This window comes from Danio rerio, chromosome 6 (genome assembly GCF_049306965.1).
Source record: "Danio rerio strain Tuebingen ecotype United States chromosome 6, GRCz12tu, whole genome shotgun sequence".
Lineage (NCBI taxonomy): Eukaryota > Metazoa > Chordata > Actinopteri > Cypriniformes > Danionidae > Danio > Danio rerio.
Window position 1 is genome coordinate 10,180,432 of NC_133181.1, and position 25,804 is coordinate 10,206,235.

General features: G+C 38.5%; 1 protein-coding gene across 6 annotated transcripts; it reads right to left on the reverse strand.

Moving 5' to 3' along the window:
* Positions 1–5,606: 5,606 nt before the first annotated feature.
* ccdc14 (coiled-coil domain containing 14) lies at positions 5,607–25,124 on the reverse strand. Of its 6 annotated transcripts, none has more exons than XR_012407638.1 (18): positions 24,888–25,124; positions 24,736–24,791; positions 23,982–24,051; positions 23,826–23,898; positions 23,600–23,740; positions 22,888–23,088; positions 21,244–21,338; positions 19,371–19,718; positions 18,875–19,136; positions 17,201–17,339; positions 15,127–15,209; positions 14,420–14,596; positions 13,990–14,122; positions 12,477–12,670; positions 8,971–9,022; positions 8,735–8,889; positions 6,054–6,135; positions 5,607–5,926 (listed from the first exon to the last, which is right to left on the reverse strand). XR_012407638.1 is itself a non-coding variant. In XM_073953666.1 (15 exons), the coding sequence occupies exons 1-15, from the start codon at positions 24,915–24,917 to the stop codon at positions 11,818–11,820; spliced, it is 2,598 nt and encodes an 865-aa protein (XP_073809767.1). In that variant the 5' UTR covers positions 24,918–25,124; the 3' UTR covers positions 10,889–11,817. The 6 variants fall into 6 exon arrangements, 4 of the variants coding, with proteins under 4 accessions (XP_073809767.1, XP_009300448.2, XP_073809769.1 ...); XR_012407637.1 differs by having other exon boundaries at positions 8,971–9,352; XM_073953666.1 differs by lacking the exons at positions 5,607–5,926; positions 6,054–6,135; positions 8,735–8,889; positions 8,971–9,022 and adding an exon at positions 10,889–12,413.
* Between the last annotated feature and the right edge of the window lie 680 nt (positions 25,125–25,804).

The window sequence follows — 25,804 nt, forward strand, 5'->3', positions numbered from 1 at the left end:
ATTCTCTCTATTCTGACAGTATCTGTGTTGATACTTTTACAGACAATCACATCAGTCAAATGCATGTTTATGTACATTAAACATCTGTTATACCTTGTCTTTAGACTATCTCCAATAAATATAAACTTTAGGCATATTTAACTGCAGATAAAGAGTTAATAAGTTTCTTTGAATTCTTCCTCATTTCTTCTTTTAGAAATTCAAGTTTGAAAAATAAAGAATTAGTGATTTGATTTGCATTATCCTGATTAATCAAAATATCAATCCCTGAATAAATTGACGGTAAATCAGGTTTATTTTGTACAGCAACATAATAGATATCCATACGGTAGTGGATATAAACACATATCCTGTCACATATGCGTACAAAAACAGTGCAAGTTTAAACGCGCTCACTGTGTCTGTGTTTATAGTATTTCTTACAAACGTTATGCAAGATCTGCTTTCTTCATGTCTGTCACTGTGCTGTTTATCTGACACAGTCGAGGCAGAGACACTCTGACAGGCATGTGGGAGCGGTGGGCGGGGAGAACTAGCATTAAAAGCACAGGCAACCAAAACAGCTACATTGTGTTTAGGGCAGTAAATCCAATATTCTGAAAGGTATAGTAAATAATCTGATGGGTGTTTTGAGCTGAAACTTTACAGACATTCTGGAGACACAAAGGACTTCTCTTAAATCTTGAAAAAGAGGTAAAATAGGTAGGTAATAATAATTACATTAAAAGTTGTGTGTGTTTTATTTAAATCCATAGTCATCTTGACAAGTAAAAGTAAAAAAGGGAAAAAAGAAATATATAGACAGCTTCTTCTGAAACATTTAAATGTCTTTGTAGATGAGCTGGATCATCATGTCATTCTGTGTAAATATAACTCCCCACTTAAACTACGCAGCTTCTCTGACTTCATTATCGACCTGAAACAAGTAAAGCAGATCTCTTCTGTCACTCCATCCTTGCAGAAAATGAAGTAATAACCTATAGTTAGAAATGTTCTTGGTTCGATTAAAGTCCTTCTTGGTTATCTGAGGAAACTCTTTAAAACAGCAAGTGTAACCTATCGTCCTCTCCTGCGCCATCCGCATACAGTGATCTCCGTGCTGCACCTAAAGTAGACATGCAGGCTAACCGCAAACGTGGAAGAGTCCATTTCCATCTTAATGCACAAACAAAATCCTGCCCCAACGAGGCGATCAACTATCTTCATCCCGTTGAGGCAAATGAGAGGCAGCCGACAAAAATTATGAGCAGGTCACCCTCTAATTACTTCTCTGCTCAAAGTGTCACCTCTGATGAGAGAAATACTGAATATTATGATTCTTTCAGGGATTTCTCTGTGGAGAATTATGAAGTAAAGGAACATGACACCAGCAGCGTCCTGAGTCTTGATGAAGAGGCCAGCTCCAGTTCAACCTCCTCCAGCCGGACGTCAAGCTCCAGCTACCTTGATGATCAGCAGGTTCAAGTTCCGGATCAAGACTTTAACAGTTAATTGACTTTTATATGTTCTTTGTAGCTAATGTTCATGTTACAGATTGTGCAAACATCAACGAATGTTTCAGTTATCAATTTAATTCGAGCTGTGAAGAAAGTAAATATTCAAAATATTTGAGAAATCTTCTAGCAAATTGTTCACGATAATTTACTTTTTGCAGATGATATTTTGGGCTGTTACAAAATTGTCAAAAAGCTTGGTGAGGGAGGTTACAGCACTGTCTTTGAAGCAGTTCGCATGACGGATGGCCTTGAGGTATTATATTTTACTCACTACATCTAGCTAGCATAATATTTCTCTCAGTCTCTGTTCAAATCTGTTTATTGTGTCACATGACATAGAAAAAGTTGAATGACTGTGATGATTTGAGTTAATTGAGCTAATTGTTTTGATAATCAGTTGGCATTAAATGTCATCTTGAAGACAAACACCATGGATTACCTCAGCATTGTAAGCAGCTCTTATGGTTTTTAGTTCAAGATATGTTAATTAGAGTCAAAAAATGACTTTAAACATCACTGACAACAAATGTCTTTCCTCTACAGCCTGGTCATCCTACACCCCTTCCGTTAGAGGTTGCTCTAACAATACTTGCAAACGAAGGTATAAATGTTCCTCAGATAATCCGGATGCTGAAGTGGCAAATGCGCCTCTGACTCTGCTCAATCAACTCAAGAAAACTTGCTGATCAACAAGGACACTTATGAAATCAAGCTAATCGACTTTGGCTGTGGTGACCTCCTGAAAACATCTGCCTACACAACATTCTGTGGTATGTATTGTCCTTCAAGTCTGCAGTTTAGGACTTAAATTCTTAAACACCATATTTTGAACAGCATCAGCTTTCTTACTGTCACTAATATAGAAAATCTACTTTTCCAGGCACAGAAGATTACGGTCCTCCTGAATATTAATATAGTGGCAGGTATTATGGAAAAGCAGCAACCGTTTGGTCACAGGGGATTGTCCTATTTGAACTGTTGTGTGGAGAACCGCCAGAAAAAACAGTGACCTGGACTTGACTGATACACAGATTTGGTCAAAATATGGATTGTCAAAAGGTGAGCCGACCATTCATTATAGCGAAGAAAGACAACTGTTAATCTAAATCACAAGAGTAATTTTTATGCGTTTTGGACCTCGTATCTGATTATGGTCAAATATTATGGTCACATCTTCCTCAGATAATCCGGATGCTGGAGTGGCAGGAGTGGTTCGACTCCTATATAATGATCTTGGAGCGTCCCTCACCCTGCAAAGACCTCTTTGATTTCCTGGAGCGGCACGGAGGAACCCTCAGCGAGGAATTGGCGCGGCACATCATGTGGCAGGTGGTGCAGGCTGCCCACATGTGCTGTCAGCGAGGGGTCCTCCATCAAAATATTAAACTAGAAAACCTGCTTATAAACAAAAGACACTCTGGCAGTGAAGCTCATCGACTTTGGCTGCGGTGACCTTCTGAAGATTTCGGCATATGCAACATTTTGTTGTATGTATTGTCCTTCAAGTCTTCAGTTTGGGACTTAAATTCTGCAGCGGCCTGAGTCTTGACGAGGCCAGCTCCAGTTCCAGCTCCTAAAGCAGAACGTCCAGCTCCACCAAGACATCCAGCTCCAGCAGCAGCCTTGGTGGTAAGCAAGTTCAAGGTCCAGATCAAGACATTGACAGTAAATTTACCTTCAAATGTTCTCAATAATGTTCATGCTGTTACAACAACATATGTTAATATATTATGTGTTAATTATCTACTTTAGGTTTATTAAAAGCCTTTTACTCAAGTTGAGTTGTGAAGAAATGCTAAATATTCAAAATAATAGACAAATATTCTATCAAATTATTAATTAAAATGTCAGCTTTAATCCTCTTGTTGTGTGTTCTCTGTAATGTTTACTCTTTTTATTTTTTGCAGATGACATTTTGGGCCGCTACAGAATTGTGAAAAAGCTCGGTCAGGGAGGATACGGGACAGTGTTTAAAGCAGTTCGTGTGACGGACGGTCTTGAAAAAGTTGAATGACTGTGATGATTTGAGCTCAGAGCACACGGCTACAATTACTAATGATCTGTTCTGTTGATCAGGTGGCAATGAAGGTGGTTTTGAAGAGCAGCGACATGGATTACCTCAGCATTGTAAGCAGCTCTCTTGGTTTTTATTTCAAGATGTATTAATTAGAGCCAAAAAGGATTTTAAACTGACAACAAATATCTTTCCTCTACAGCCTGGTCATCCTACACCCCTTCCGTTAGAGGTTGCTCTAACGATTCTTGCCAACAATGGTCCGACCGTTCCTCAGATAATCCAGATGCTGGAGTGGCAGGAGCGTCCCGACTCCTACATAATGATCATGGAGCGTCCCTCACCCTGCGAAGACCTGTTTGATTTCCTGGAGCGGCACGGAGGAACCCTCAGCGAGAACATGGCGCGGCACATCATGTGGGAGGTAGTGCAGGCTGCCCACATGTGCTGTCAGCGAGGGGTCCTCCATCGGGACATTAAACTAGGAAAAACTGCTGATAAACAAGGAAACTCATGAAGTAAAACTCATCGACTTTGGCTGCGGTGACCTTCTGAAGACTTCGGCATATGCAACATTTTGTGGTATGTATTGTCCAAGTTTGCAGTTTGAGATTTTACTTCTTCAACACCATATTTTGAACAGCATCAGCTTTCTTACTGTCACTAATGAAGAAAATCTTCTTTTTTCAGGGACTGAAGATTACTGTCCACCTGAATATAGATCTAGTGGCAGGCATTTTGGCAAAGCAGCAACTGTTTGGTCACTGGGGGTTCTCCTATATGAGCTGCTGTGTGGAGAACCTTCAAAACACAGTGACCTGGACTTGACAGATGAAAGAACTTGGATCAAATCTGGATTGTCAACAGGTGAGCTGGCCATTTATTACAGCAAGGAAAGCCAACTGTAAATCTAAATGACACAGAGGAATAATTCAGTGATGTTCATCAGTTTTGGCCTTCACGTTTCAGCATCATCAAATCTTATTGTTTGGATTGTGATTATTAAAGCAAGTAGATGTAGTTCAGGTAATAATAATCAGACTCCTCTATTTTTCTCCACAGAGTGCTGCCAACTGGTCCAGTCCTGCCTGCAGAGGAGCCCCAAGAAGAGGATCGCTTTGGGGAAACTCAGCAGCCATTGCTGGTTCAAGGTACTACATTTTCTTATATCTTTTTTTTTTTAGCATTTTTATACAGTATGTTTATCATATACTGTACAAGTGTAACAAGCATAACGCATGTAGACCAACCAGTATTTTGTGGGCTTGTTTTAGGTCACCAAATAAAGAAATGAAGAGGAGGTCAGCTCAGTTTCAGAGCCCCTCCATCAGCTCAGTGTTTGGCAGCCTGACATGAATGGACCAGAGCTGGCTCTCAAAGCCACACCCGCAGAGTTCATTTTATCAATGAAAAAAAAAAAAAAGAGACGGAAAATGTCATTGCCTAAAACTTGAAACAAGCAGAAGCAGCAAGCATGAAGCTGAAATAAATTGACTTGTAGTGCAAGGACCTTCAAAAATGGTCTGTTTTATAACTGGCAAACACTAAGCCGCCATTCTCAATAGTCCAAAAAATTCTTGTGAAGGGAGCGCTTCCTTTCCAGAGCAACTCTGACTGATGTGCTAGAAACATTTACACATGAGCTCCTTTTCACAGCCACCTCAGTGACAAAGCAGAACCAAAGTTTTCTGCATTTACTGCCTTGATTCAAGCAAGGATGTCAACTCAGGCTGCCAGATCGTGGACCTTCCTTTCATGACACTCCAACACAGCATTTTTTCACAACCACCATTGTGCCTGAGCTTCTTGTAAGGGATTGCTGAGAAAATGTGTCCGCAACAAGAAAACCAGAGCTGATTCTCAACACTAACCCAGTTCTAGTGCTGTGCGTCAACACTGTCATCATCTGTCGGGATTTTTCAGATCCTGAAAAAACAGTAGCTGTCTAAGGAAAGCTCATCTCTCCATCCCGAACATGCTCTATAGAGGGACCTTCAAGAGTATCCTGAGCAGCCGCATCAACTGAACTACCTCCAAACACACACACTTAATCAAAGGAACTGTGTTTACAGGTAAATGTAATGCTTCTGCTTCCGTTTCTTCTTTTGAATTGTTTGATACACTGTCTGTGTTGCACTGTTTATTCTTTAACCGTTGGTAATGTGTTGTTGTTGATGTATCTTTTTTTTGTAGTTTTTTATCTGATATCTTGGCCCTGGAACGGCACTGTCTCATTTCACGGTGTACTGCTTTTGCTATACAGTGTGGTACAATTCACAATAAAAGCTCTTTACTTGAACTTGACCCGTCATGTCATTCCTAGCCAAAACCAGCCTTCCTGATTTTAAAACAGTGCCTGGTGTAGTCAACATGGCCATAAAGTTCATATTTCCCTGTCACATGAGTGGTCAGAGACCTGAAAAAAAAAAACATTACATTAGAACTGCAATGGCTTTTTATATTATGGGCAAATTTGTTCATATGCATACGGTGCACATCATCGAGGAATGTACTAAATTTGGTCTTTCAACATTAGTACAAACCTGGGAAAAATGAATGGCAGTCAGTAGAGGAAAGCCATTTTGTCCTCTAGCTGGGTCTTCATATGAGATTGTGACATCAAGCCTGCAAAGAAACAAGTGCTAAATAAATGACAATGCCCTGCCCTAAAATTTTACTCTGCAACATCTAAAATTCTGAGCAAACTGTGATCAGATGTAGAATGACAAAATGTTTTGTACAAATGCAGAATCTGAGAACCATGTCAAACAAAAGTGTGTCTGTAATGCATGAATACAGATTGTAGTAGTTACAAGAGTAACTTAACTTTCATTAAGTACAGGATAGTAAGCTGCAAAAGTTGTTAATCAAGATCTCTGATGTCCTTTTGGTTTTCTTCTACTCCTCATAGATCTATTTAAGGTAGACACAAAATCACAAACCTCTAATCAAATCTTTCAAGAGTTCACACTTAGCTGATGATTGATAATAAAGCTTGTTTGGATCCTCGAGCCCTGGGCTCCCTCCCGTTGCAGGGCGAGAGGGGAGTTTGAGCTCAGGTAGATCTCGATACCTCCCCTCTTGCTTATTGTAGCTAAGTGTCAGATTTAGAAGTGTGTACTCAGAGCTTGGCTAAAAATATTTTGGATTAATTGTGTAGGGTGCTTGTTTTTGAACTGTGGGAGGAAACCGGAGGACCCAGGGATAACCCACGCAAGCACGGGTAGAACGAGCAAAAAAATAAATAAATAAAAAAATTAAACAAAAAACTCCGCACAGAAATGTCGCCTGGTTTAGAAGGAAATTAAACCAGGGGCATTCTTGCTGTAAGGCAACAACGCTAATCACTGGCCAACGTGTAGCCTGTTTGAAAGGAGGGAAAGTAGGGTTGGGTGGGGGGGTTTCTTCAAGATGAAGATATGGAGATGAGAAAAGTCTGGCTATTTATAGTGAGTTAAGAATCGTCTGATAGGATAATTAGTCACGAGCGAATGTTGGAACAGCTGTGAACAACCACAAGCACGTGATCCTCTCGAAAATTTTTTATAAATAAACTTCACTTAAAATCAAGCTGTCCTGCTACCTTGGCCAACAGAAGATAGCTCTTGCTTACTATTACATTTATTAAAGCTTCTCTCCACTTTAATTTGAAATAAAATTAAATGCTTTTTTATTATTGGCTGTCTTTCATATACTAGGAACATTACAATAGTGTGCTTACACTCACAAATATTTAATAAAGTTTCAATTACTGAATTTGATAGCAGTTCTAGTATGTTGGCACATTCAACAAGGAGTAAAGGATCCAATGGATGGTGGCAAAGAGACACACTGGGCTGATGGTTATAGGTGCACTGTACTGGGCTGTAGAAACAGCAACAGTAGTATCTTACAGAATTAAACAGACAAATGTGTGATGAAAGTAATACTAATGTAATCAAGTTGTGATGTGGACTAGCATCGTTATTATTGGTTACATAGACCTTTTTTCTTTGTTGCTGCATGGAGGGTGCCATAGTGACCAGCATGTTCTGGTAGGGTGCTTAGAACTTTTAAGAATTGTCATCAGCCAGAGCAGCGTTTTTCAACTGGGTGTCAATACTGTTTTCAGTGGCTTATGGAGTGTTTTTGTAATGCAAAACTTTAATTTTAAAAGAAAGATGCGTGTTAAAGCTATTACAGTATGCTGTCAGATGCTGTTCAAGTGTGAGAGAAAAACGCTCTACTGATTCAGTGTCTGCCATCAGATCAGATGCTGAAATATAGTCAGTGTTCCCGACCTGTCAGCTGTTATAATGTACTTCAATGCACAAACACAAGATTGCTGCTTTATAAAGAGCAAACCATATTACTGGCATGAAACTAGCAGGTATGTAAGCCATGCAATTTCCAATAATTACCAATAAAACTCAGTTACTGATACTATGCTAGCTGATTTGCATGGTGATTCTAATCAGGAGCAGTTATGCTTCATTTAGTTAGTTTGTGCTGTGTAGTATTTACCATGGTTTGTGCTTTCCTGCCATTTCAAAAATCCACTTTATTTTCACTGTGTCAGTTTTTCAATCAATGTGTTAGTAGGACAGTACAGGCTACGAGTGTGTCAAACATTTTGGTAATTTACATTTGTTTGTGTTGATTATATTTTTGAAGAAAGAGAAAATGTTCACTTTAGCGATGACGAGGCTTCATTTAACGGCACAAGATGCCGTCTGACAACGAGAGAAAAATTACCATTAGATCACACTTCAATGATCAGTCTAGGAGGTGGCACTGATCAACAGCAGTATTAGTTCAAAGACATTAATAACAAGGAAAATAGATTACAACTATAATTTCAAAGGTGTCCTAATGTGACTTAATACCAGGGGTGTCCAAAGTCGGTTCTGGAGGACCGGTGTCCTGCTGATCTTAGCTCCAACTTGCTTCAACACATCTGCCTGGAAGTTTCTAGTATACATAGTAAGAGCTTGATTAGCTTGTTCAGTTGTCTTTGATTAGGGTTGGAGCTAAACTTTCCTGGACACCAGCCCTCCAGGACCAAGTGTGGAAACCCCTGGTTTATACGCATCTGCAGCCAACTAGAAGTTCGAAGCATCCTCCTAGCGTATACATGCAAAGCATAATGGGTAATTTTGCGTTCTAAGAAAAAAAGTCTTTAAGAATAAACCAAGAAGAGAAAGAATCTTAGCACTTCTCCTCCGCATCACGAATGACGACTTACAAGCAAACCATTAGCTTGACATCCAACAGCACCTCCACTTCCAAACAGGCTGCAAATATTCCTCGAAGATCCCTCAAATATGCCGCTCCCACTTGGTTGCCCTTCTTTCCTTAAGCAGTTCCTGTTTCTCCCAAACTGCAAATTGATATTGTTACCTGCAATGATATGAGCACGGTTCAATTATTGTTGTACGCCAAAAATTAATAATAGAAGGATTCTGAACTGCAGAGACATACCGATTATCCTTAAAGACAGTGGTGTCCAAACTCTGTCCTGGAGGGCCGTGTCCTGGAGAGTCAAGCAAAGTTCAACTTGCTTCAACACAGCCTGGCCATCTTTAACTTTCCAGCACCACACATCCATTTAGCTGAAAGCCCATCTGCACACGTCCTGTAATCCATTACAAGCCCTTCGATTGCAGCTCTGTGGTCTGTCATCCCCTTAATCAGGCTCATCGGTGGCTTCGACCTAGGATTCCCCTCTTCCTGCCCTCAACCCTGAGGTTGCCCACCTCAGTTTGGCCGATATCTCCTGAGAACTTTGGTTTCTTCTAACGTGCTGCATTCTAGACTCGGTCTATGCAACCCAGGCGGGTAAAAATATTCCCTCAAATGGGATCTCCGTAGAAAAGCAAAACAACAGTTTATTGTGACTTAAGCAATGAATATTTGGATACTTTGTCAACTGAACAAAACCAAAGAAGAGTATAAAATTCAGGTTCTGGGCTCCTGCAGTCCATATAAAGCACATAAAGTCATTACAAATTATTCTAACAGTTAAACCAATAGCGCTTCATGTACTTAGCTATGGTCAAGCTGCTAACTTGTTCATCAAGGGGTCCTCTATTTTTTTGTTCTACCTCTGGATAAATTTTAATTGAAGGCAGAAGCAATCAATAACCACGCATTATTTTTTTCAAAATCAAGCTGTTGTGCTATCTTGATCAACGACTTAAACCATCTCAACGGATCAATGGTAGTACTTAAAGGATCACGAAACACCAAAAACACATTTTTTGAGATGTTGACAGTAATATGTGTCCCTCGCTGCTAAAAACACTATTAGGACACATTTATTTACCATAACAACCTGCGTTTTACCGTTTTAAAAAGAAATTTTGGAGCAATGTCACGGCGATGAGATAATTGTGTAAATTCGAGCATGGAGATTGGCTGTCTGTACTGGCCAGTACTAAGTGACTTCATGAAGTTTTCAGCACATCTGTTCTTTAATTGATAAGTAAAACTTGGTTCTAACCAATCAATGTGCTCTATTGTGAATGAGAAGCAACTTCATTAATATGCATGATATCACTTAGAAGACTCTTTACCTGTTAAAGTGTTCAGAGAGACGCCATGTTGTGTTGCCAACTGTGTTTCAAGCAAGTAGCAGTGTTCACAACATGGGTCGTTAGTGTTCCATTTATAAATGTGCCGCAATAAAGGTTTTGTTTCCATTTCTCTGCGATGGGAGCACAGCCTGCATGAGGACCCAAGCAGTTGGATTACAGTGGTCTGCTAACATGGGACAAAAATATGTTTGTAAGGAACATTTTTTTTATCCGAGAGCTTTTCAAATCTGGGAATGCGGATTTGCCACTCATTTCCTTAAAAAAAAAAAAAAAATGACGCCGTTCCAGTACATGTTGATTGTCCTGTCTCTACAGATTTGGTAAGTGTGTGATTAATGTTCTTTATGTTTATTCAGAAGGCAAAGTTAGTTAGTATCGTCAGCGGAACTCTTAAGACATACCCTTAGGGAGTACTCACAATAGGTACAGTTACTGAAGTACGATTGTCCCCTTTCCTTTCTCTCTCGGCCTGCACTCACAATGCATTTTTTAACCTACTGAACTGGAGCACGCTTATGTTATCGATGATGCGACTGTTTAGTTTAATAGGAAGAAGCGCTTTCGCTCAGCACAGTAAAGATTGCTTTAGTTATATCGTTATGTATTATTTTTAGTCCATGACACAGTCAAACATTTTCCCGAACATCAAACGCTCATAAATTATCATAAAAGTCTTCATGCTGCAGGTATTAGGAGGTTTGCGGAAGTTGAGGCTGACATGCTTCAAAAGCAAAAGATTTACTTTTTACTAAACTATGACAGTTCATGTTTATTGAGAATTAAGAATGATTAATAAATCCATATGAAACAGTCCCTTAAAAGTCACGTCTCGTCTTCGGTTTCTGGGTCAGGCGTGCTTCGCAGTCACACTACAAGTGTACCGCGACAAAGCCCAACTGAACCGCGTTCTAGCAAACCTCTTCCAACCTCCGGTGCCTGAGCCCGATTCAGTGCACTCGCACTTCTTAAACGAAACGGGAAATGTGCCTGGGCACGATTCGGAGAGCATAATGTGAGTGCGCCCTTGGTCAAAATGATTTAGATACTAAGTTTACAGTAATATCACTACAATATTATGAACTAAAATTCCACAATTCCTCCAATCCTCCAATTCCACACAGTTCTCAGATCCACTGTAAAAGCTGCTCTCCGAATAACTCTGCGTCTGTGTTTGTGTCGCCAGAGTAAAAATCAGCATGTGCACATACTGAAACTCCCCTTTTTTTCCAAACTAGAGGTGTAAAAACACCCTGCCAAGACAGGGAGGGTTTTATGGCCCTTTAACTAGTTTACTAAAGGAACACTCCAAATGGGCTCATTTTCTAGAGTTAAACAGCTGAATTTTACCATTTTCTAATCCATTCAGCCAATCTCCAGTTTTGGCGGATTATACTTTGAGATTAAAATCTCGCTCAAAAATGACCAGAGTTTAGATTATTATTCTTTTCAAAGCTGGACTCCTCTCTACACGCTGATGAATGGAAAATGAAGTCAATATTTAAGGACGATGGCTAGGAACTATATTATCACTTCGATGAAATAATCAAGAGACTTTGCTGCCTTACCATGGCTACAGCAAGTGCAGTGATACCACACAGCGCCTGAAAATAGTCCCACACAATAACTTCATATAATAATTTAATTTAAAAAAAAAAAAAAAGGGAAACAAATAAAAACACCCATTAATTGCATGTAGTCAAACTAAAAACGCAGTGCACGCTAAAATACCAAATTATTTGTTTAGATCAACTTTCAGGGTTTTCTGCAGACTTTCTATGCTGGCGTCAAGTGCTGCGAGCCCGTCCCTGAAATTCTGCTCATCTTGTGTGTTAAATGTGGACCAGGAGTTTATGCTCCAATCAGAGGCTAAAGATTTAATATCACACGAGGAAATAGTGCTGTCCATCGCTGAAGGTCGTCCAGTGTAAGCAGACTGAACAGCCAACCGTGGGAATCGATGGACATGTTGGGTTTGCACTGGTTGATTGTTTAGTCCATTATTTTGCTGATTTAAATGTAAACCCACACCAAGATAATCTCGGCCCTCACATGTGGCATTCTGAATGTGGAGTCCAGAGATGTCCAGCTTTTCAAGACCACGGCCCACATATTTCAGCTCAACATCCACATCTTTCCTGTGATTTCTGGCTGCTATTTGCTGATTACAGTGAGTTAATGGATCACTACAAGCAAGCTGCACCAATGGAGTCTCTCTTAAAGGAGCAAACACAGTTTTTTTCTGATCTTCTAACTGTGGCATGTCCTCAGCTATGGTTTCCAGGGTTGGTTTGTGTATATCTCTATCTGTTTTTAAGCAGATTTTTGTATCTGAAAGTAAAATGTCATAGTTTTTACCATCAGTTTGACCTGGATGTAATTTCTCTGACCTACATTTAATGTGGTTGGAAGGAGAGGCCTGTCTGATGTCCTCCAGAGTCTGAAGGTAGGTTTTAACTGAATTTGAAGGTTTATCTGATGCCGCAGCTTCATGCAGTTCCAGAACACTCTTAGTGAGCTGGGAGTTTGGTTGAAGCACATCCTGGTGAGGAGAATAGCTCACGTTTGTTTGACTTTTCTGCAGATTTCTGTATGTAGGAAAAAGATTGGTTACAACATTGGTTAAAATATTATATATTAGTTTGTTTCAGAAGCTGGTAGATTTGTCCCTCCCTTTAGTTCATGTAGGCATATACGAAAACTACAGTGAAGTGCACTAAAATATGGTGGCACGTTACAGGGAAAAAATAATATTAATATTTAATTTTTTGCAATACATAATGTGATATTGAGTATAAAGGGCACCAGATGAAATTAATAGAGTGATTGTAATGATTTTGTAGGAGAATATGAATAAAATATAAAGGTATTTAAGGGAAAGTCATTGTGCTAAAGGTTGCAGCTGACATTCAGCGGTGGGTTTGCATCTTTGATAAACTATGACAGTTGAGTTCATTAAAAAGTAAGAATGATTAATAAATCCATATGAAACGGTCCCTTAAGAGTTATATCAGGCCTTCAGTTTCGCACTCAGGTAAGTTTTGCACTCACACTACAAGTGTAACATGCCAAAGGCCAAGCGAACTGCACTCTGGCACACTTCTTCCAACCGGGCCAGGGTCAGCCAACTGAACCGCGCCCGAGCCCGATCCGGAGCTCTCCCACTTTTCAAACAAACAAGTTTCTTCTGTTGAACACAAAAGAAGATATTTTGAAAAATGCTGGTTGCTGGGATCTATCAACATCAATAGTAGGCATAGGTTTTTAAGAAATGCTGAGGTTTTGAAAATTGAAGGTTTTAAAACCGCCAACATTTTCTGCTATACCGCTCCTAAGGTATTTGTACGATTTTTTATTTACATTTTTTTTTTTAGAAAAAATATCAGAGGATGCCATTTTAAATCGTAATGAAATTGTTTTTGAAACAAATGGAGACAGCAGAAGCTAATGATATTTAGCCTGACATGTTTTACTGCTCCAAAATTTTATGAATGTTTCTCAAAATAAAATATATTGTGTTCAAAGGGAAAACATTTAAGTTTTTTACCAAGACATTTAAAAGAATATATTTTAGAGCAGTAATCACAATACCATGAACCCATGATATTTTTATCCACTGTTATCATACCGTCAGAATCTTATACCGGCCCATGCCTAATCAAGAGTGCTTTTTTTTTTTTCTTGCTATGGAAGTCGATGGGTCCCATAAAGCAGCAAAATATCTTCTTTAGTGTTCAACAGAAGAAACGCATGCGTTTTGAACAAGTGAAGGGTGAGTGAATGATGACAGAATTTCCATTCTTGAGTGAACTGTACCTTTAAGATATTTCCAACTCAAAATAATTTTACAATTTATTGCTTTTTTTTTCATCCATCACAGCTTTTAACAGCTAGTTTAGTCAGATACCTGATGATATCCTGCAGTTTGCCGATCTCTGCCTCCCTCTGCTGGAGACTCAAATTCAGTGCCATCTTTTCAGTCTCAGATTCTTTGAGTTTACTTTGGCAGCTCTGCATCTCAGCTAAGGCCTCGCTCACATCTATACGTATAAATTACATGAAAAAAAAAAAATTTTTTTTTTAAATTGTTAATTTAACAGCAGTCGTGCATTTTTAATATTAGTAAATGATAACTTAGGATTTGTGTTATAATGAAGTCATACCGATCAACAAAAATAGAGAATAAAAAGTTAAGTTTACAAAAACATTGGGTAAAATAAAAACATTACAAAGGAATGACATATTTAGTGTAACGTAATAACATATAATCAAAATAACAAAGCCGGTTCCCATGAAATGACCTAAAGGGATAGTTTAATCTCAGAGAGCACTCTTACCCAGCCTTAGCCGACTGTTCTCCAACTCGCACAAGTCTTTCAGGTGCTTCAAATCACCGTCTTTGTCCTCCGCGGCTTTCCGCAGCCTCATGTTCTCCTGTTGTAGAACATCAAGCTCTTCACGGCTTTCATTTAACTGAGTTTGTAGAGTAAGGTTCAGAGACTGCAACGCAACCACTGAAACACAACCAAAAAACCCTTTAAATCGCAACCACTGTGCTAGTCAGGAAAATAGAAGGATACATTCTGAGAATATACAGCAATACATTTCCGTACTGGCAAACACCCATACACTCTCACATTCACACTTATACAAATTCGGTTTATCTAATTAAACTGTACTACATGTCTTTGAACTGTGGGGGAAACCCACACCAAGACAGGAAAACATGCAAACTCCATATAGAAATGTCAACTAGCCCAGCTGGGACGCAAACCAGCAACCTTCTTGCTGTGAGGAGACCGTGCTAAACGCCGTCAAAAACTTCCTTTCACATGCAAAATATTCCTTCTATTTAGGCTTGATAGTCAGGCACCCTCCTGTTGGTGTTGTCAATCTGGCAACCTGGACTTGTGTGGAATCGTCAGAGGAGCCACCGAGTGAAAAGGGGTTTTGAACTAGGAGTGCAATACCTAGTTCAACCTCTGGGTGTCAATCTTACATACTGCGCTTTTAAAATGGGTTTTATTGGGTTATATTCGCTCACCCTCCATGTCACAGGCTTCTGGTCTTGTCTGCCGTTCTGCTCTTTCTCTCTCCAATAACTGCTGATTAAGGATTCGCAAACGTCTGGGGAAAAAATTAGTGTGGTTAATTTAAATAAAACTAATATTTCTTAAAAACATAATCTGCCAAACCAAACAATATAGTTTTCTAAAACAGCATATTTTAATGTCATTCTGTGCAACTGGAAAGGTGGAATTGCTGGAATGATCTTCCCATTCCCACATAGACTCCTGATTCACTAATATTATTCAAAAGACAACTAAGTGTTCTTTCACACCTGCCTTATTTAGTTTAGTTGAATTGCACTAGAGTTCGTTTTTCCTCTTAGTGCGGTTCGTTTGGCCAGGTGTGAATGCAGCATTCGTATTCGAGTGTGCACCAAAAGTGGACCAAAAAAGCATACCTTGACCTCCTTGAAGAGGACACTTTCAAACAAACCCTGGAGTGGTCAGTTTGTGGTGAGAATATAATCCAAACTAAAAGAGACCCAACCGCAAAAAATACTTTGCCTTTTTGGACTAATCCAGCTGCTGTAAGCCGATGTGCTGTGCATTATGGAATGTGAAGGAAACATATTTGTTGATAGCGCTTTACCAACGGAGAGAGAGAGACTGAGAAAACATTACCTGATAAATCGTTGGTAATATTTCCGGAAGATGACTATGTCGCAGTTTAGCTAAATTAATTCAAGTGTCCTGAAGTGACCTGCAATGCGCAATCGCCGTTTGCAGTGCATTAAAACAATGTTTTTCAACTGCAGCCGCGCTTCATTCTCGAAATGTATAGTTTGTCTAAAGTGATGTATACAATCTATATAGTATACTATAACCAGGGATACAATCAGCCAGTGCAGTCGTTCCTCCATAGTCTAAAGCGACTGTGCTTTTCGCTTGGTCAGAATTACCAAACAGTTTAGTATTTGCATTTAATAACATCTGGCCAATGAGTGATGTGGGTTTTGTCAGATGACTGCATTTTTGTTTTTTTTAACTAGTTGAATTCTACACTAGCAATGTGTGGTGTAAAAAAAAAAAAAAAAAAGGAACCAAAAGACGGCAGAAAATGCTACAATGTATCATTTGTTGCCCTTGGTCCGGACCAGATGAACCGATCTACAGACAAAACCAGAACCTCCTCCTCTCTCCCCACCACATTACATGACAACCTGAAAAACAATTATGCAATTTTAAATGTGCCTCACACAGGTGAGTGGGCTTGACAAACCACCTGTAGAAAACACACGTTTACCTCTCTGACACTTAAACCAACACTTTAACCAGTTTTGCACATTGGCCCCAGACATGTACTTACAATCACTCCATCTCTATGCAAAAAACACTGCAGTTATGAATTGCGCTATACACAAGTGGGTTTGACAAATCACCTGTAGAAACATTATTTTCCCTGTCTTCTTTCTCGCTGAACGCCTCCTCAATTGTAAATCACTTTGGACAAAAGAGTGCTAAATGATTAAATGTAACGATTAAAAAGTCTTTGAATTGACTTGATTATGAAACACTGACTTTTTTATAACTGAATGATTCATTACTTCAGTGTAATAGGGTTAAATTTGTACATCAAATATGGCCGCATGATAATGAAATAACGGACATGTGCTATTTAGTTTTCAGCAACATAAAAAATAATTTTAGTGAATGATTAAAATTGTTTTGTTCTTCCTTATTTTAAAATGACTCACGTGATTTTTTTTAAGGGAGTGCATTTTCATAAAATACAACACAAGCATAGATAAAACAAAGTCTAGGGAGTCAGATACAGTTTTCAGGTACAGAAAACTGTGGCTAGGAACTATACTCTCATTGCGGATTAATAATCAAGAACAGAAAAGTCAAGCTTTAATAATTAAATAGAAAACTGATTGAAACTCTGGTCATTTGTGAGCGAGATGCTAATGGTCTAATACGATTCAATGCTCTATGCTAAGCTGAAAGTGTTCCTATCAGACCCAGAGATCAGCTGAATGGATTAAAAAAATGGCAAAATTCAACTGTTTATCAGTAAGGGGTGTTTTATAGACTCTTCAAATGGCTGACCTTCGCAGCTGTACGTTCTCGCTCCTGAGTGGCTGTACGGCGAGTGCAATCTCAGCCTGGATGTTGGTGCTGCCCACCATGACAGGAAGAAGTGAGATGTTCTGCTCCACCTCGGAGATCAGACGCACGGCATCACCATCTGCAGAAAAACAACACAGTCATACAGAGATACTGTAATAGGGAAAAATCTGCTGCATGTTTCATGAATCTGCAAAACCAGCAACTCGAACCTTCCTCGCATCTGAAGGTTCCATTTTATTACATTATATTGTATATTATATTACAGAAAGTGAATTAGATCCAACCATCTCAGGGTTGAAATAAGATCTTGCTTCCATCAATCCAATATAGAGATCAGGAAGGAAAAAAAAAAAAAAAAAAAAAAAAAAAGAGATGACCGTATAATAAGACCCGTTGCTAAATTCTGATCACAACAACAGAGAACAAGGAGTTGACAAATGGTAAAATGTTTTTGCATATTAAAAGAAAAGTTCATTAAAAAAATTAACATTTCCTCACTATTTTATTCCACTCAAGTGGTTCTAAACATTTATTAAATTCTTCCTAAAAATATTATGGAAAGCAATGCTGGTTTACAACATTCTTACAACAAATAAAATGGAGGTCAATGGGGTCCAGCAACCAGCATTTTTCAAAATATCTTCTTTTCTTCGAAAGTAACTCAAACAGGTTTAGGTGTGCCAAGCCTGTGGCATCATATTCAAAAAGACTTAAGGCTGTAATTGCTGCCAAAGGTGCATCAACACAGTATTGAGCAAAGGCTATGAATTTGCAACAATTAAAAAAAAAAAAAAATTTCACATGGTCATTATGGGGTATTGCGTGTAGAATTTGGAGGAAATAATTGAATTTAATCCATTTTGGAATAAGGCGGTAACATAAAAAACGTGGAAAAAGTGGAGTGTTATGAACACTTTCCAGATGCACTGTATATTCAGCTAGTATAGAATCGAAAGATTACCTAATAGGATCGCGACAACTCTAGTCTCTACTTTTATAAAATAACTTTGCAGTTTGTAGCAAAATTGGCACTTTGAAACCCATTGTCTGATGTTTGGTTTTCTAGGCTAATATTCTGCTTTTATGTAAATGAATAGCCAAAACACACACACGCATGCGCGCTTTCAGTCGAACAGTGGCATGCAATTGCGTAAAAACTTTCATCAAAGCTGAGAAAGGAAAGCAATTTTTTAATTTTACAATGTTTTCAAATGGAGTGTCACGTATATAAAAACGGCAAGAGAAAAATTAGAAGAGCATATCTATATTTGGATAACAGGAAGCCCTCATTAGTATTGTTTTTTCTAACCAACCATCCAATCATAGTTGAGGGGGTGGTACAAATATTATTACCAGTCAGTCACATTCTGCCTGTAGAGTGACTGAACAACAACAAAGAAGAAACCATTATAGCTTGTCTACAAGTATCCATACCAAATGACATATGCAGACAATATTATTAGGAAAAATTCTTGAAGTAATTCTTTGTTTACCTTGCTCTAGTTGAAAACAGATCCTCTAAAGCTAGCCATTTTCTGCTTGCCAAAAATGCTTCGGTGGACACACAGCATAAGGTTTTTGAGTTTATCCTGATTTAATTTCTTATAAAAGTCAGAGGGAGGAGACAAAATAAATATAATTTAATATCCTCACCATGATTGGCAACCAAAGTCTTCAGCTCTCCCAGCAGATATTTAACAGTCATGACTTTCTGTGCGGTTTTCACTGGACTGGCTTTGGTTTTGTGAGTCAGAGCTGTTAATGTCTCAGTGCTGGTCTGACAGCTGATGTCCCTGACAGGAGTAATGTCCTTCCCATGCTTTTCCATTTCATCCTCTGCACTACCGTTGTCCTCTTTCAAATTCCCCTGGCCATTGCAAACAATCAGTATTGCTCCATCAGGATCGGTCTGAGCCTGCAATAAAAAAATTTAAAAAACGATTTTAGCTGCTTGTTTAAACCATTTATTTAAAACTAGCTAAAACAACCCAATTCTTAAGTTTTTTTTGGGTGGACAACTTAAAATGTTTTATGTTCAATCCACTTCAATTTGTAAAAACAATCAAGTTAAATAAATGATTAACTGATTTGTGTTGAGACAACACAAATGAATTGTGTGGAATCCTCCATTTTTTAAACTGTGGCTGACCTGAGGTTGGATGGACATTTGTGTTTCGATCAACGTCGACGAGGAACAGCTCAAGGATCCAACGGAAGATACCAATGAGACACTTGGCTCCACAGACCCCAGCTCATGAACACTGCTGACTGGGCTGGCTGGTACTGGAGTGCAGGATTCATTATGAACAGGAGAAACTGCAACTGGAGTCTGTCGCTGAGCTGCTGATGGCATGGAGAAAGTAGCAGCATGCTTGTTTGAAATGCCAGATATTTCCACAGACCCATGAGGGCAGGATGGGATGGCAGCACTCATTGTCCTCAGCTGATGAAACTCTTCAGATGGGCAACCACTGCTCAATGTACACTTTGATGTACACTGACGGAAAGTGAAACAAGTACAAAAGCAAATATTATGAATAAAATAAAACTCACAGTTTTCAAGAAACCAAAAAAAATTACAGTCACTAGATTTTATCCTTCACAAGTTTAAGGTCACCAATTAAAATGTATATTTCTAATACAGGAATTATATATTCATTTAAAAAAACAGTGAAGACTTGCATAATTAAAAATATATATTGCTATTAAACAAAGATTTTTTTGAACTTCCTATTAATAGAAGAATCTTAAGAAAACACATCAGCTTACAGCTTCAAAATTAATACTGATAAAAAAATAAAAATAAAAATACACTCATCGGCCACTTTATTATGTCCAATTACTCCTTAACACAAATTTCTTACCAGCCAATCATATGGCAGCAAACAAGGTATGCAGAAGAGCATCTCAATGCACAAAACTTCGAACCTTGAGGCAGATGGGCTACAGCAGCAGAAGACCACACCGGGTGCTACTCAGCTAAGAACAGGAAACTGAGGTTACAATTTACACAGGCTCACCAAAATTCTGCAATAAAAGATTTTAAAAAAACATTGCCCGGTCAGACAAGTATCGATTTCTGCTGCAAGATTTGGATGGTAGAGGTGGTGTAATGGTGTGGGGGATGTTTTCTTTTGGGCCCCTTAGTACCTATTTAGCAGTGTGTCAAGGCCACAGCCTACCAGAGTAATATTGCTGACCATATTCATCCCTTTATGACCAGTGTACCATCTTCTGATAGCTACTTCCAGCATGATAATGCGACATGTTATAAAGCGCAAATCCTCTCAGACTGGTTTCTTGAACATAACAATGAGTTCAATGTACTTAAATGGCCTCCACAGTCACCAGAACTCAATCCAATAGAGCACCTTTGGGATGTGGTGGAACGGGAGATTCGCATCATGAATGTGCAGCCGACAAATCTTTAGCAACTGCGTGATGCTAATGTGTCAATATGGACCAAAATCTGAGGAATATTTCCAGTACCTTCTTGAATTTATGCCACAAAGGATTAAGGCAGTTCTGATGGTAAAAGGGGGTCCTGGTACTAGTAAGGTGTACCGAATAAAGTGGCCAGTGAGTGTATATATTTATATCTAACTATGCTGATAATGTACAAATAATTTGGTTTGCTCATTATTTAATTAGTCTGTAATCATGTTATTGAAGGGAGAGTTGAAAACTGATAATTCTGTCATGGTTTACTCATTCACTTGTTTGAAATCTATTAAAATTTATCTAATGTGTTCTGTTGAACACAAAAGAAGATATTATGAAAAATGCTAGTTGCTGATAGCCATTGACTTCCATATTATTGTTTTTTTTTTTGTACTATGGAAGTTGATTGGTACCAGCAACCAGTATACTTCAAAATATCTTGGTTTATGTTCAACAGAAAAAAAATCTTTAAAGGTTAAAAACCACATGAGGGAGAGTACATTATTATTTTTTATCTGAACTCAGCACTTTAAATGCAAATAATATTTTTTGCAAAGTGGAATAAAGTCCAGTAGACATACAGGTTCAGTGGGAGCTGATCCTGGTCTCTGGGGGCTCATTGCAGGTGTGGAGGTTGTCAGTCGAGTGTTAAATACAGTAGATGTGTGAACCTGACCTGTAAACACAGAGAGGAACCACACAGAGAAGACATCAATGATTGCATAGAAGTAATACAAATGACAACTTACTCAATATTTACACAACCTCAAGTGGTTCCAAACATCAGGGGCCTCATGTATCAACGCTGCGTACGCACAAAAACTTTGCGTACGCCAGGTTTCACGCTCAGAATTGCTCACGTTTGGATTTACTAACAATAAACTGAACGTGGGAATGTGCGCAGGTTCACGGCAGCTTTCTGGCAGGCGTACGCACATTTTTTGTGCGTGTCCGGTTTATTTTCATTGGCGACTCCTAGAGGCAGTTGTGTTAAATTCTTCTCTACAAAGTGTCTGATCCTTGCAATGGCAGCTGTATGAGACAGGTTCATATAGTAGGTATGTAAGATTTCCATACCATACAGTTGACCAGCTAAACATTAAAGCACAATTTGCAGCGGTCGCCTGTTTTCCCAATGTAATCTGAGCGATCTACCGCACGAACATTGCTATAAAGACACTATCTGAAGATGAATTTGCATGCGTGAATCAGAAACATTTCCATTCAATAAATGTGCAAATAAAATATGATGCACAAACTTATTGATTATTCCTACTTGTCTTTCTCTTGATAAATAGTGGGCAAAATCTGATATGTAGCGGGGAAAAAAAGAAAGAATTTATTAGACGCTGGATTCGAGCCGAGTTTATGCTTGAACATGTCAGTACATGATCACATGCTTCTTATGAGGTGCGCCACTGAGACTGCTAAGGGTACTGCAACATTTTACAGATATTAACCACACTATTTCTTTTTTAAATGCACTCAGTGCGATGTTCAGACCCAACTGTGTTAACCGTATCAGCTAAACTCTCCCACTCTATTTTTTTCTTTTGTTGTTAATTCCGGAGAACAAACTTGCAAATAACACCGCTTTTCTCCGGTCTACCTCCGAAAGCAGCACCTCCAATTCACATTCTGTTCAAAGTTTCTCTTTTTGCTTGATTTTGCCGTTGCTTTTTCGTTGGGTTTTTCCATTAGCATAGTCATTAGCATATTCATACGGGGGAGGAGGCAGGGAGGGGTTTTGTGCTCGTGCATGTTGCGCTCAGTTTCACGTTCATTCAGATGTACAAAAGAATATGCGTGAGATTCGGCGTACGCAGTGTTTCATACATCTGAATTTTTTTCTGTGTACGCACATTTACAGGTTTGTGCGTACGCAATGTTTTAGTAAGATTTCCACGCAAGTCCTCGTACATGAGGCCCCAGGTGGTTTCCAAAGTTAGGATAACTTTATTTTGATTAATGCTGAAAACTCTGTAACCATTGACTTGCATAGTAGGAAGAACTATGTAACTATTATTCAAAATATAATCTTTTGTGGTTCAGTAGAAGAAAGAATCTAACTCATAAAAGTTTGAAACAAGCAAACAGAACATACATAAAGACGGAATTTGCATTTTTTGGGTGAACTATCCCTTTAAAGTACAGAACATTTTAATAAATAACCATGATGAGCAGGCTCTTAAAAACTATATGAATTAATTAAGATATCAGTTTACCTGGATGATTACAGCTGGCAGCAGGCTGAGAGCTGGACAGTGGAAGTGAGATTTGCTGGCCGTGTTCTGTGGTCAGCCCTGAAGGTTGATCATGTGACACTTGTTTCTTTCTGATGCCAGAGCTCTGATCATTACGACTACACAGCTGCCCTGCCAAACCTACATGACACTTGGCAGATAGAATCTTCTTCTGAACTGGAGCTACAGTAAGAAAAGCACAGTAGGATGTGAAGCTTTGGTAGTGTGCTTCTATAATAACAGGATACAAGACCACAAATTACACTACAGAATCACAGGTAGGCTTCAAGTTCAACAGTACCTGAAATACACCAATAGATCTCAGTCTCCTTAGACCAATCAATGTTGTTCAAATATGCACTAAGGTATATGATCTCAGTTTCAGATTCTGGTATAGTAGTCAACATTTTCAAAATTGTGAAAATTGTGGGTGTTGTTTAACATTTTTAGGACAGGGGTGCCCAAACTCTGTCCTGGAGGGCTGGTGTCCCTCAAAGTTTAGTTCCAACCCCAATTAGACACACCTGAACCAGCTAATCAAGCTCTTTCTAGGTATACTTGAAACTTCCAGGCAGAACTCCGGCCCTCCAGGACAGAGCTCGGGAAGCATTGTTTTAGGACAACTATAGCAAAAAAGTTTTGAACCACTTCATATGTTGACTACTGTATATTAACTGACATCACTTAACATTACCTGGCCTTTTGTTTGCATGTATAGCCGTCTTTGTCTTATTCCAATGCTTTTTCTTGTTGTCGGTCTCAAATTTCCTTGATAGATTCTTGGGTTTTGACTTAAAGGTGCAGGTTTTTGTTCCCTGTGGTTTGGGCTTGGATTCTGAAAATTATAATATAATTGAATAGTCATAAAACTAATCAACTGATTAACAGAAAGAAAACATCTGGTTTCACAAATACAATACCAGTTTGTTCAGCTTGAAGTATCCCATCGAGTAAAGCAGCACATCGGTCAAGTCCCTTGTGGATTGTTGTCACCTTGGATGCAATTTTATATGTCAGATATTGACACAGGAACATAAATGTGTCTATAACATCTTCATGTTTGTGGTTTTTTTTACCTGGTCTTCAGAGTCTGTAGAATAAAGTGAATATCCTGGTTCAAGAGGAGACAAACACGTCCCAGCAACCCTAAACCAGACATCATTTTCTGTATGATAAATGCGTTTCATATAGCATCTATAACTGATACTGAAGTAACGTTGGTTTCATATTCCCATTTTCAGACTTTCCCCCTCTTAATATAATGTTAGAAAAGTATTTTTTGCAAATGCTAAATAGGGAAGTCATATTACAGTTAATGACTATCAAAGTACAACATTTTTCACAGTCAATTAAATAGTGCTAATTATGTTCAGAAGTCATACCTGCGTCTGATTTCACAGCAAAAATTCAAAGTAGCATGGTAAACAATACAGGTTATTAAGTTACTCAAACTGAACAGTCGCACTTTAGCTGCCTAAATCTGTTCAGCATATATCACTCACATCATGCATTCTTATGAGATACTTTTATTGATCACTATATATGTATATGCTCCAGTCCCTATATTGTTTACAACAGTAGTTTGAAATATTCAGTGTGAAATCTCATGCAAGTATGCCTTTAAAACAGCATTTACACTATTTATTTGGCTGTGAACAATTATGTACTTTGATAGTCATTGGCTGCTAATGTTTCATTATTTAGAAATAGCAAAAAATATTTTCTGACATTATATTACTGGGGGAAACTCTGAATGTTTCAATATAAAGCCAACTTTACCTCAATGTGGTATTGTGTTCTACTCAATGTATTATCTGTTCATTGTGTTACTTTTTCTTGTGTGTTTGTCCACGTCCAGAAGCTGTCAGTCTGCCTGATGAGACCACCTGCAAAACATCGCTTCCTTTAGTTTTTAAACAAAACACTGCATAACAGCTCATTTAATGTATAACAATGAACTGTTATAATAAAGTCACAGTCACCTTTAGTCTTGATACTCCCTGCTTTGCCATGTGAGATAAAACTTCGATTAAACCTGCAGAATCAACCTTAAATTGACAGTAAGCAGCAAAATATCATCCTTACATTTTGTATTTATTACGTTGACTAACTTTAAAAACGCAAAGAACAAATGTCGAACACAACTCTGAAACTGAAGGGTCGAAAAGCAAAACAAACCGCTTCTTTATTTTGCGTTTAAAACGGAAGCTGAGCGTTGTAGTCCAATAGAAAAGGAGATTGTTTTTATCTCTAGATTTCATTGGTGGGTCCCTTTATTTCCTGACGTCTATTGGTCACAGGCACTGTCAATCATATGAACACCAGCCACTCGTTTACTCAGATTTGGCTAACGCCCACTAAATCTTCAAACGCTGGAAAGGCGTTTCTATGGAAATGGATTGGTAATTTTTCGCGGTTTATTCCCGCGTGTAAATTAATATATTTTAATGGGTCTAAAAAACATTTATTGGTTGCATCAAATAAAATTTTGAAAAGCGATTTTATGTAGATATCATATTTAAAATAAAGCGCCTAAATTAACTTGTAATAATCAACTTACACTAATATTTTTTAAGAATAAAATGTCAAAATCTGTATGAAATGTTGCATTATACTTGAGGATAACAGCAAATACACTCACCGACCACTTTATAAGGTACACCTTACTAGTAAGGGTTGGACTCCTTTTTGCCTTCAGAATTGCCTTAATCCTTGGCATAGATTTAACAAGGTACTGGAAATATTCCACAGAACTTTTGGTCCATACTGACATGATAGCATCATGCTGAACTAGTGATACAAGGCAGGATGGATCCATGCTTTCATTTTGTGGATGCCAATTTCTGACCCTACCATCTGAATGTCGCAACAGAAATCGAGACTCATAAAACGTGGCAAC